The sequence below is a fragment of the Chironomus tepperi genome, unplaced genomic scaffold (genome assembly GCF_022539635.2).
Source record: "Chironomus tepperi strain 1889 unplaced genomic scaffold, CSIRO-AGI_Ctep_v1 contig_93, whole genome shotgun sequence".
NCBI classification, from domain to species: Eukaryota; Metazoa; Arthropoda; class Insecta; order Diptera; family Chironomidae; genus Chironomus; species Chironomus tepperi.
The window spans coordinates 344,981-357,361 of record NW_027226215.1 but is presented as its reverse complement, the minus strand read 5'-3'; the positions used below and the strand labels follow the sequence as shown (position 1 = coordinate 357,361).

The window sequence follows — 12,381 nt, the reverse complement described above, 5'->3', positions numbered from 1 at the left end:
TTGAGAAGAAGAACAGATACAAAAGAAGAGATGTTTTTTTTTTTGGAAGAAGCTTAAAAATATTTGGTCGGGAAGAGAAGTAGAAGTACAAAAAAATACATAAAAAAATGATTTTGATGACTCACCTAAATAATTGCCGCAAGTACATGTAATCGGGACTCTCCTCGAATCGCAAGCTTCGACAGTAGTTGAGATACATTGCAAATTCGGCTGGGAAACCTTTACAAAGTACTTCGATGGGTGTTGACATTTTCTTTTCGGATATTTTCTCATATTTTTGTTTCTTGTTTGTTGCTTTCAATCCTTGCCAAGGTAGTGATCCTCGATTGAAATACATCATAACATAACCTAACGATTCCATATCATCACGACGGGATTGTTCAATACCCAAATGAGCATTAATTGAAGCGTATCGAGCTGTTCCAGTAAGATTTTTGTCCTCGCGATAAACGATGTGTGTACGAGTGCGGAAATCACGGTATTTCTTAGCAAGACCGAAGTCAATTATGAATAACTTATTGCAGTGTCGTCCAATGCCCATAAGAAAATTATCTGGCTTGATATCGCGATGAATGAAATTTTTTACGTGTAAATATTCTAAGCGACCAATCATCTGATCAACAAGCATGAGAACTGTTTTAATTGTGAAATGACGACTACAGAAATTGAATAAATCTTCTAATGATGGACCGAGCAAATCCATAACAAGTATATTGTAGCTGCGTTCCTGTGTAAAGCATCTAATATGGGGTATTCCGACTCCTCCATTCAGTACTTTGTATAATTTGTACTCATACAGCAATTGTGGATGACGGGCCATAGCACTTTCGACTTTCAGTGCTACTTCTTCGCCATTTGTTATATTAATTCCTAAGAAGATATCGCCAAACGAACCACTTCCAATCTTTCGTATAACGCGATATTTATTCGCGATCATGGTATCTGACATTAACGACATTGTGGATTATTTTATTTATCGCACTATTTTCACTAAACTTATTATTTTTTTTTTTCACAATTTTTTTTTTAAACAAATTTAAATTTTTTTATTCTTCTTCTTTTTCTTTATATTGCCCTTTCTTGGAATTATATATATTTTTTTCTTATTTTTTTATAATATATTTTCTCTTGCACTTTTTTCTATCTCCCTCTTCGTCACTCTTTTTTTTATGAAATGAAAAAAGAAAGAAATGGATCTGGAAAAATCTTCTAAAATTCCATGAATTCACTATTTTCTATTCCTTTTTTTGACGCACTTCCATAGATTGGTATCCGCGTTAACGATTTTACACGTTTTTGGACGTCTAACACTTAATTTTGATCCTTAATTGAATTTTTCTGTTCTTTGAATGAAATTTCTTGTGAATGGCTCACTTTTTTCATTGAGTGCGTTCAGTTCAAGAACTTAACCTTTACTAAACAAACTCAACTTTTTTCACTGAACGTACAAATTCAAATTAACGACGTTTTTGACCGTTACGTTTTTTCAATGTTTACTAATATTTTTAGATTTTCCTTTCTTAATTGCTTTATTTTCCTCAGTCAATATTTATATTTTGTAGCAAAAACAATAATGTCATTAATTAATCGACCGTTCGATTTGCCATTTGAAGTGTGCGAGATTATTTTTGAATATTTACAAACACGTGATTTTTTGACTTGCTGTCTTGTGTCAAAATCATGGCTTGATTTCATCAATAACAGCATTTGTCACCGAAAGATCTTACTAACTATTGATGAGACTGTAGAACTGATTAATTTATTTAATTGCACTAGAAAATTTGTGAGAATTAAAGTAAACAAGTTAAAAAATGAGAGGCTGCTGGATGTTTTGAAGCACTTTGCATCATGTGTTGAGGAATTGGAGATTGAAAATTGTGAATTGGATAGAGAATGTAATATTAATTTTTCATCGTTAAAGTGCTTATCGATTTCAAGTGTCCCAGCTGAATTAATCCATAAAATATTTAAAAATCCCTGCAATAATCTGAAATGTCTAGTGTTGTATCGACTTTATGGACCAACAGTGAAAATCGTTTCAAGTTTCTTAAAAACAAATGAGTCACTGGAAGAGATTAATCTGTATCTTGATGAGAAGAATAACATCTTTAATCGCGATATATCCAATGAAATGACATTCAAGCTTAAATCATTATTCATAAGTTACAAGTCGGACTATGATTTACCGACGAAAACATTGACCAACATAGAAAAGTTTCTAAAAAGCCAAGGCGACACGTTAGAAACAATTAGTCTAATTAATTCCGCAAACCTTAGTCTACTCTTTAGAACTTGGAATGATTTGAAGGCTGTTAATCGGCTCTACTTCTTTTCAAGTGATCCAGTTCTTGATTGTGGCACATTAAACGTGACTGAATTGAATAAAAATTCAAAAATTACCGAACTTGAGTTGCATGCTTTAGGACCATTTTCATTGAAGTTGACACACTTAATTCCATTCCTTAATGCGTCTATTAATTTAAAATCACTTGGAGTTTGGTGCCTTAAAAATGATCTTGTTGAGTATGTGGCTAAAAATTTTGATAATTTAAGATTTGTATCATGTGCTTCAATGGATAGCGATTGTCTGGCGCTTTACAATGACTTGAAATCTAAAATTGGCATCAATGATAAAATACAGATACATCAATATCTTTGAGAGTTATTCACATTCGTACTAGTAATCAGTACGTCAATAATTGTCAAAATTTAGGTTTGATTTAAGAATTAATTTTTTAATCCTAGGATTTATTTTTTTAATCCGAGGTTTAAATTTTTAATCCATGGAAAAAGTGTTGTTCCTTCTTGCGAAATGATAGACACAAGCATAATAAATTATAAATCACATTTAAATAAAGATTATTGTTACGTATTTTATTTGATTTGTGTATTTACTTATCACATTCATTATAATATTAAGTAAACTTCAATGCATTCATATTTTCTTCTTCCTTTAAAGATGAACTTTCTGCATGTGTTTTAATAAATTTATCTTTGTCGTTGACATTAAACCACAATGATCACATTTAAATAGAGAATTTGCAATAATCATATTGGATATTCCATGTATTCGTTTCATATGTAGATTGACATTATCTTTCCTTGAAAACTTTGTATTACAGATTTCACAATAGTGAATGGATGTCTTATGGATTGTTCTGACGTGACGATTCTTGTTGCTATGGTCTTTAAACTTCTTTTCACAGAATTGGCACTTGTGATGAAATACATTGAGATGAATCTGGAGATGGAATTTGAATCAAAGAGAATAAATTTGTAACGGTCAAAATTTGAATTTTTTTGTAAACACTAACACAATGACAAAACTAATTTGAGTTGAAAACTGCAAAATTTAGGCTTTCCCTGCAAGATTTCAATTGGAATCATATCATTAACTGCAGATTAATTAAGTTCTCGTAAGTTGATACTAAAGAAATGCTAAATTTAGAGCTATTTTAAGCTTTTTTCCAAAACTTTGCAATTTGAAGATTTGTTTATATGTGTTAGTGAGCACGAATTTTACATGGAAATATGCAGCAATCACGTGCCAAATTTCCCAATAATTCTTAAATACAGATCTTACCGAATCTCTATGCTGTTGCAAATTATTGTAATATTTTGTTTTAAAGCTGCATTCATGACAATTATAAACAGCGTCTGTAACATAAAAGTCACTAAAATCACCATTATTTACATGCTACTGAACAGGCAATTACCATTATGATGAAACTTTTGATGGATCTTCAATATCTTGACACTACCGAAGAGTTTATTGCAAAAATTACATGGCACTTTGTCATCAATTAATTGCTTAATTTCTCCATCATCACATTGTTCTTTATGCTGCTTTGTTACTTCCAAGTCATTCTGATTTTCATCGATTATTAATTCAGGTTCCTTCTTGATATTATCAACGATGACTTGCTGATATTTATCCATTTTTCGTGGAAATTATGGCAATTTGTTAAGTTTGCAACATGACACCCAAGCATAACTAGTATGCAGTGTTAGCATTTTTGGATATAAATATGTTCAACGAATTTTTAAAATTTAAATAAGTTCAAAATGTGATCAACATAATTTATTTAATGACAATTAAATGCTTAACAATGCTTCTAACAGCTTTTAACAAAAGAGTATATCATTAAATTAAGACCTTTTTCACTACCAATCGATCAAATCCAGGAAAATCAGGTAAAAGTGTCATTTTGTCAACCATCACAAATATTTTGAAAAATTGAACTTCATTTCACAAAAGTAATCATAACCGTCGTTCAAAATTCAAATTTCTATTTTCGTAAAAACTGATAGAGGAAAAAAAATTTATTAAATAAATGTCTTAAACAGCATTAAAATGGCTAAAGAATACGACTATTTGTTGAAAGTGTTACTAGTGGGTGATCAGGATGTCGGGAAAACAGAGATATTAAATAATTTAGATCAGGATCCTGCAAATGAAAATGGTAACATAAAAATAATAATAAGTGACAACAAAAAAGATATTAAATAGCTTAATTTGTCATTTATAGCAACATACAAGACAACAATCATACTTTTAGATGGTAAACGAGTAAAACTACAGGTAAGGAACCATTATTTATACAAATTAAAATCGTAAAATTTTAATGATGTCTCAATAATTATATATACGATCAACAATGAACCATTTCCTTATTATTTGGATATAAAAAAATTATATATTTCCATAGATATGGGATGCAAGCGGACAAGGAAGGTTTTGTACAATAATAAGAAGCTATTCGAGAGGCGCTCAAGGCATAATTCTAGTTTATGATATAACAAATAAGTGGAGTTTTCAAGGAATTAATAGGTGGCTTAAGGAAGTTGATGAGCATGCACCTGGTATTCCAAAAGTTTTAGTCGGAAATCGTTTGCATCTTGCATTCAAAAGACAAGTTGCAGCTAGACAGGCAGAAATGTATGCAAGTCGCCATAAAATGGCATGCTTTGAGATTTCTCCTTTATGCGATTTCAATATTAGAGAGTCATTTTGTGAATTAGCAAGAATGGCATTACACAGAAATGGAATGGAGAGAATATGGAGAACAAATAAAGGTTGGTATTGATTTTCTGCGTAGGATTTAATCATTCCTTAATTAATTAATTTACATATTTGTCTTTTAAATCCTTTTTTCAGTACTTTCACTTCAAGAGTTGTGCTGTCGAACAATCGTGCGACGGATTCGAAGTGTTTATTCATTTGATACTCTTCCATTACCACCATCCCTCAAATCTCATCTTAAATCCTACGCGCTAACAAGTACACATAATAACTTTTATATGAACAACAACAATAATAATTGTAATAGTGCAAAAAATATAACATGTAAGTCTCCAACTAGTAGTAAGTTTAGTGCAAAGAATAATTGCAGCATATCGTGATCTGTAAATGTTTTATCTTTATTTTTCTTTCATTTCATCTATATGTATTTTTTTATAAATATTGAGATCACGTCTCAAATGACTTTCTGTACTTTCATCCTTAAATTGGATTAGTTATTAATATTTTTTTTTCTTCGTTGAAACAGACAGTATATCCCCAAATGAACTTGTCTCGTGTAATACAAAGTTTTTAAAAAAGTGTCAAAAGAATTTTGGGTTATGATTGATTAATTAAGTTAATTTAATACGGAAGTGTGATGCTTTGTGACATGATTTGTGAAAATGCTTAGGAATGTGCAAGCAAGCAAGGTGGATAGGAATATAAATATACATTTTTGACAGTCTAATATACTCATCACTTTACTACCGAGAAATTACCCTATGAGGCAAAGAGACCGCTTTTAGGTACCGCAATCTTTGTGTACCATGAAAGCATGATCTTTGACTGTTAGGGTTCCCTGTACAGCACAACGTGTGTGCTAGGGCATAGTTAAGAACGGTGTACAATTGTATATTTATGCTGTCATTTTATCGTATAACTTATAGACTCTGTCCCACTCTTTTCAATCACAAGACCTAACATAATTTATGTCATCGTAAAATGTCATAAGCATACTTTCATCCCAGAGCTCGAAGTTTATTCAAATTTTGTACGGAAAAGTCGATGCAAGTCAACTCGATTCCACATAAAATTCGAGCTCTGGATACTTCTTTGTCCATTTCCGGACCATTTCTCAAAGAGCTTAATCAAGCTTAACTACCTGACTTTAATACTTAAAATATCCAACATGTACTCGGGCGATATAAGGTTCCATTTGGAATCCATACTTAGTTTGGAGTCCATTTAGAAAACTCATCGTCATTTGAGCAGCTAGGCTAATAATTGAGAAAGACGAATTTTTAAAAACTTTGTATTGCTGTAAGATTTTGTAGATTCTTTAGTTGTTTTTGATGAGCATTAATTTATTTCTATGAAAACAATTTACCAGTCATAAAAAGGACGATAACTTTTTATTTAAAAATATTTTTTTTTTGTTAAAATTATGGCCATATATTGTTTAAAACTGAGTAAAAAAAAAGATTATGTGTTAAATGAGAATCGCGACAGAAGCTAGGAATTAATTGAGATGTAAAATAATTGCTGAATAAGAAACAGAGGAAGTAGAAGATGTTGACAATGTATGCGAATAAAAAAGAATTTACCTTGAATCATCAACACGAAAAGCAATAGAAAATATATAATCTCAAATGACAACAAAATATGCAAATATGCGAACACAAATTAAAAAAAAAAAATTTTGAATTGAGCGACTTGAAAGAATCAGGAATTTAGAATGAACAGAACTTTTTTTACTTGCTGAAAAATGATATTTGATGAAACATGTTGAAGAAAGTAGATATTTAGTCATTAAAACACATTACATACATCAATATTAATCGTATTATACCGTTGCGGTACTTAAAAAAATTGGAAAAAAAGTTACATTCAGAAATAATAACAAAAAAAGATATTTAATGTACAAAAATAACCAATCCATCATGTTGAAAAAAGATTTTTAAATTTCTAACAAAAAAATGTAAAATTCTGCGCCATAAAAAAGTTAAAACAGTCTCGCTTTTATGAGACATTCAATGAATATTCACGAGAGTATTGTGGCATTAATTAATTGCGGATGTGTGAAGTTTTTCATTTCAAATTTACTTGCTGCATTACAGCAAAAAAACCACAAAAAGTCTTTTTCCCACACAAATAATCAAGAAATTAAAGCCTAATTTCCATTAAAAATAATAATATTAGCAGTTCTTAATTGGCCATCAACTTATTATTAATATAAAGAATTTCCACCTACAGTCTACCGATCAAACGATTACTACACATTAAAAAATTGCAGACAAAAAAAAAATGTTATTCAGCTTCTTACAAATCTTGCACGTAAAGTCCAATTAAACTTCCTCAAAATAAGAGAAAAAAATTAAACAAAAAAAAAATCGTTTTTTACGTCCAGTATGTATTATTTACTAACAAAATCAATATATACCTACATTAGTTTCATTGTTCATTTCATTAATTTTTATATATTTCATCCACATATTTTAATGTATAGTATCCAAAAAAACAGATGTGCATTGGAAATCATGAATTTTAGTCATTGAAAATTGATTGAGAAATTTGTTGTCACATATTGTTCAAAAAATCACTTGTCTCGGAAATTTTGTAGAACATGATTTTGTGGCATTTGATGGTGATTTGGAAAGGAATGTGAACTGAATGACATTTGAAAAGATTCAAAATTTAACGTATTTTTCAATTTTAAAATTTAACGTCCTTTCACGATTTGAATCGTTTGAAAATCAAATTTTGAACTTTAGAATTTCAAAATGAGAAGTTGAATTTTAACGAATTTTCAAAATTTGAATTGAGTTGAAGATCAAATTTTGAACTTTAACTTTTTCAAATTAGACGTTAAATTTTAACGAATTTTTTGAATTTGAATCAAAGGTCAAATTTTGAACTTTATGTTTTTAAAAAAGTCGTTAATTTTAAACGTTTTTGTTAAAATTTAAACCGACTTGATCTTCAATCAAATTTTGAACTAAAGGTTTTCAAAATAAAATGTTAATTCCTAACGTATTATCAAAATTTGAAATAATTTTATGATAAAATTTAGAGCTTTAGATTTTCAAAATAAAAGTTTTTAGTCATGTTCCAAGAATTACCATCAAATGTCAAAAAATCTTCTTAAAATATTTGTAATTTTGAGATTTTAAAATTTGATGCAACATCACTTTTCGTCTATCAATCCCCCCCTTAAATTACCTTGTAATAACATTTTTTATATTAAGGATATTTTGATATGTGATCATATATTATCTAGTTTGAAATAAAAATCTGCAAAAAAATGTCATTAAAAAAATTGAGTCTTATTTTCAATTTTTACATCTTTTTTATTTATTTAATTTTCTTTTTCTAATAAAATATAATTTTTTTTTATGTTACAACTTTCATCAATACTTTGATTTGATTGATGTGAAAAAAAGGTTTATTTCTTCTTGTATTCATTTTTTGTAGGTAAGACATTTAATTCCATAATTAATTTTTTGATCGTCAAATTATGTCGGAATTTTTGCAACAAAAAAAAAAAAGTAAATAAATTTTTTAATAATTCGCCGAAACAAAAATAGTAAGAAAGTTTGTGTGTGTGACTATTGAAATTTAGTAATTAATTAACGACAGTCGAACTGCTTCTCTTTAATTTACAAAAAAAAAACGTTTGTATCTTTTTTATACAGCATAAAAGAATTAAAAAAAGCTTTTTTTTAAAACAAATTAACAAACAAAATTGCAACAAAACAATCTTCTTCCATAAATTATTGAGCTTTGAATAGAATTAAAATAATAATATTATTTAAAAAAAAATCTCTTCTCAGATCCGCAAACATGCAGCGAATATTAGCAATGTGATGCCAAGAAACAAATATAAATGTGGGGTTGAAAAAAAGATTCTTTAGATAGAAGAAATATCGTAAATTTTTTTTTTGTCAGTCTTTGAAATTAAAAAGAAATAGTAAGTATGTTAATGATAGAATACAGTGTGTGATGAAAATCATAAAATAGTTTCGTATAACATTTTTTTTTTAACCAACACTACCCTTCCATTAACTTCCTCCAATATTCATCTATTGCAAGCACATGTTGCACTTATTCATTCCGGTTTTTAACCGTCAAAAATTATTTAAAAATTTTACACTAACACATTCAAACATTTTCTTAAAAAAAATTTACAAAAAAATCTGACATCTCTTATTAGATTTTATGGAACTGATGCATTGGAATCGGTAGTTCATGTCTAAATCTTAATTCTGATTTATGTCACTTCCCTTTGCTACGTTGCCCCACGGTGATTCCACCGATTGGTTGAATTTTGAAAATTTTTACTTGAATAATCCGTGTTCTTTAAAATTTAATCATTTCCAAAATGACATTTAATTCAGTTGACACTTCAAGAATACCAGATAAACATCTTTATTTACTCACTCAACATCATAAACAGCATTCTAATCAAAGCAATTGCTGTTAATTAAGTTATAATTTTGATTTTAAAAATTTGTTTTCCCGCGGATTAGGAATTTCGTTACTTATACTTTTTTTCAACAATGAGAATTTTTAATAATTTTAGCTTAATAGCTTGGTTTTGAGCCCTAATAAGCACAACATAAGATGTATTAGATAAGGAACCATCGATTAGACTACCAAAGAAGCTTTAAAAGTGTTTAAATAGTCTATATTTTCGTTTTAAATGATGTCAAAAACAACAAATTCCAAAAAAAGTATAAGTAACGGGCATAAAAATGGAAATATTTCCTTAATTAAAGTGTATTAAAGGTACTAGATGACATAAAACGATAGTAAATAGGTAAATACATGATATAAGGCATTAAAAGTAGTGAAAAAGTGAGTAAATTAAGAGAAATATCATTTTTTGTGAAAAAATTCATCGGTGGAATCACCGCCCACAAAAAATAATTAAAAATTTAATTTCCGAATAAATAATTACAAATGTGTTAGTGTCAGTACGTAATCCCAATTAACATGAATGAACAATCCCCCACAAAATCCTGCATTTATCCGTAATAAAATTAATGACAAGATTACTCATCTCACTGGTTTAATTTCACCTTTTCAAAAATGTTTTATACACAAAAACTGCATACATAAGAGAAAAATGAGTTGTTAAATGAAGAGAAATTAAGGAATTAATAGAAGATGATATAACAATGTGTCAGAGGTGCAATAGATGTACGTTATAGAGTAGACCAAGAAATGAACAAAATTTTGGCCATTCTAGTTTTTTTGTTTTTGTTTTTATGAATTTTAATGCTGAAGGAAGTTTATCTGAACTCATAAACTTGAATAAAATCGTCTGGCTGATGCTCGAGAGTCAATGACTGGAACCACTCTGATGATCTATGATAATAATATCCCTCCATAAGTGCTTTTGACTTTTGAAAACAAATATAATAGAAGCCCGCAAACGATGCTCCATTTATGTCACGAATTGTGTGATCGGGAACCAGAAAATGCTCCTTCCATCTCATAAATACAAAGTCTGACTTTTCGAGTGCATCATAAGTAAAGTCATCTGAATTGAAATTCTTCTGATAGTCTGAAAAAGCTGTGAACTTTCCCTAAAAATAATATAAAATATAAAGTTTCAGACATGCTCAAATTTTTTATGAGATTTATGACCTTACCCAATGTTTTCTGTCTACATCCTCGTCCGCATCCCATTTTCTCGTTAGAAAAGGATATCTTTTGGATATGATTTCGGCATCGAAAAATGTCGTTAGTGTTGGAAACTAAAATATAGAGAAATTATGCAATATTAATATTAATCTTATCAATGACAATAATCATGCGGAAATTTCACCGGATTAGCTTACGAATCGATCATACGATTATCGTAGGTCAGGGTTGAAAAATAACGTAATGTATGGTTTTTAATTGACAGAATATTGCTGACTTTTTTTGCAACTATGTGCTACATAAGCATTATTTTTAGATTTTGATGACAATATCAAAAATTGTAGGTGGTGCCAAAAAGTCGACAGTGACAGTTTGCATAAACTTGATGGAAACACAATTGCATATACAAATTATCATCTCATTCCTAAAACAATTTGAGGGAAATTAAGCTAGACATCCAGTAGAATCTCTTCGTAAGCTAATGTACAGTGCTTTCACAAATCGTCTCGAACAGGATCCAGTCGTAACATGATACACACCTCAAATGTCAATCCGGTAATTTTCAAGTAGCCACACAAATAACAATTTTCTTCGTCAACATGCTATCGAATATAAAAAGTAATAAAAAAATAGGACAAATTATTATATTATTTTGGTGGAACGAGCGATGATAATATTATTTCACACGACGAGTATGTAGGAAAGAGTGAATGAATTTTGCAAAAAAAAAAAAGGTTGAACGAAAATAGTCCGTTCACAATGAAAAGAAACTTGATAATTTTGTAGTGATTGATATTATTGTTCTGTATGAAAGTTTAATTCTCCCCAGATTGATAATGATGATGAATAAAACTTAATCACGCACATGACAAATGTTTTAAATAAAAAGGACAGCGAAAAATGCATCATCTGTATGATGTGTTGCAATCATAATTAATCAACTTGCTAATCCAGTTAAATGCAAACTAAACAATTTTCAACAGATGTTACAGATTAGCTGATTAAATGATATAGGAATTGATTGATAGACCTAATGAGTTTTTGACCATGCTGATGGTTCTAGAATCCCACAAAAATGTGTGTAGGGAGAAAATGCAAGTTTCTTGCACGAGAAAAAAAAGAAAGTTGTGGACCTTCAAGACATATTAACCTCGTCGATGGAAAAAAAATTATAATCGCTGAATCTGTACAAGACAGCTCTTGGATGTCACTCGCTTACCTGTAAGATTACCTCCACCTCATAACTGTTTCCCTTGCTTTTTTGGAATCCTTTAAATCGTGAGCCATTATACAGCAAACTTTTATTTACTCCGATTTGCTTAGAATTTTCACGAAAAGGTACTTCATCTGTTAATGCAGGCATTTATTTCTGTTTTCTCACTATGGTCTATTAATTTTGCGGACAATGGAATCAATTCTTTTAATTATTTACGTATTTTTATACTAATTTTTAAGCAATATAAATTTATTTCCAAATTCAGAGTTTTAGAATGGTTTTATTTTTAATATTACTGCGATTTAAATTTTTGAAAGACGTTAATTTTATTCTCTACTTTCAACGAACTTTTGATTTTTGAATTTTCCAGAATAAAGTCTGATTTCGAGAAAAATGTTCAAAATTTTCATATACGTTATTTTGAACTTTTATTTCAGGGTTATTAATTGTTTTTCAATGAATCTTAATTTCAATAAGTTTATTATTTACTACCTGTTTAAATTACCTATTTCAAGAA

General features: G+C 29.2%; 3 protein-coding genes and 1 long non-coding RNA gene across 4 annotated transcripts in view; 1 reads left to right on the top strand and 3 right to left on the bottom strand.

The window, feature by feature from the left end:
• LOC139087068 (casein kinase I-like) overlaps window positions 1-1,398 on the bottom strand; it is a 41,622-nt gene extending 40,224 nt beyond the window's left edge. The window contains exon 1 of the mRNA XM_070635763.1: window positions 126-1,398. Coding sequence (XP_070491864.1) covers window positions 126-958 — 833 coding nt within the window. The 5' untranslated portion in view covers window positions 959-1,398. The remainder of the gene's footprint in view (window positions 1-125) is intronic.
• A 1,745-nt stretch (window positions 1,399-3,143) lies between these two features.
• Window positions 3,144-3,761, bottom strand: LOC139086931 (uncharacterized). Its single transcript, XR_011544082.1, has 3 exons — window positions 3,717-3,761; window positions 3,584-3,657; window positions 3,144-3,241 (listed from the first exon to the last, which is right to left on the bottom strand). It is a non-coding gene; the product is annotated as an uncharacterized lncRNA (long non-coding RNA).
• A 525-nt stretch (window positions 3,762-4,286) lies between these two features.
• On the top strand, window positions 4,287-7,100 carry Rab40 (RAS oncogene family member Rab40). The gene is made up of 4 exons (XM_070635742.1): window positions 4,287-4,463; window positions 4,530-4,582; window positions 4,710-5,076; window positions 5,159-7,100. The coding sequence occupies exons 1-4, from the start codon at window positions 4,355-4,357 to the stop codon at window positions 5,401-5,403; spliced, it is 774 nt and encodes a 257-aa protein (XP_070491843.1). The 5' UTR covers window positions 4,287-4,354; the 3' UTR covers window positions 5,404-7,100.
• Window positions 7,101-10,053: 2,953 nt separating this feature from the next.
• Window positions 10,054-12,131, bottom strand: LOC139086946 (glucose-induced degradation protein 4 homolog). The gene is made up of 4 exons (XM_070635605.1): window positions 11,868-12,131; window positions 11,188-11,250; window positions 10,657-10,761; window positions 10,054-10,590 (listed from the first exon to the last, which is right to left on the bottom strand). The coding sequence occupies exons 1-4, from the start codon at window positions 12,009-12,011 to the stop codon at window positions 10,294-10,296; spliced, it is 609 nt and encodes a 202-aa protein (XP_070491706.1). The 5' UTR covers window positions 12,012-12,131; the 3' UTR covers window positions 10,054-10,293.
• Between the last annotated feature and the right edge of the window lie 250 nt (window positions 12,132-12,381).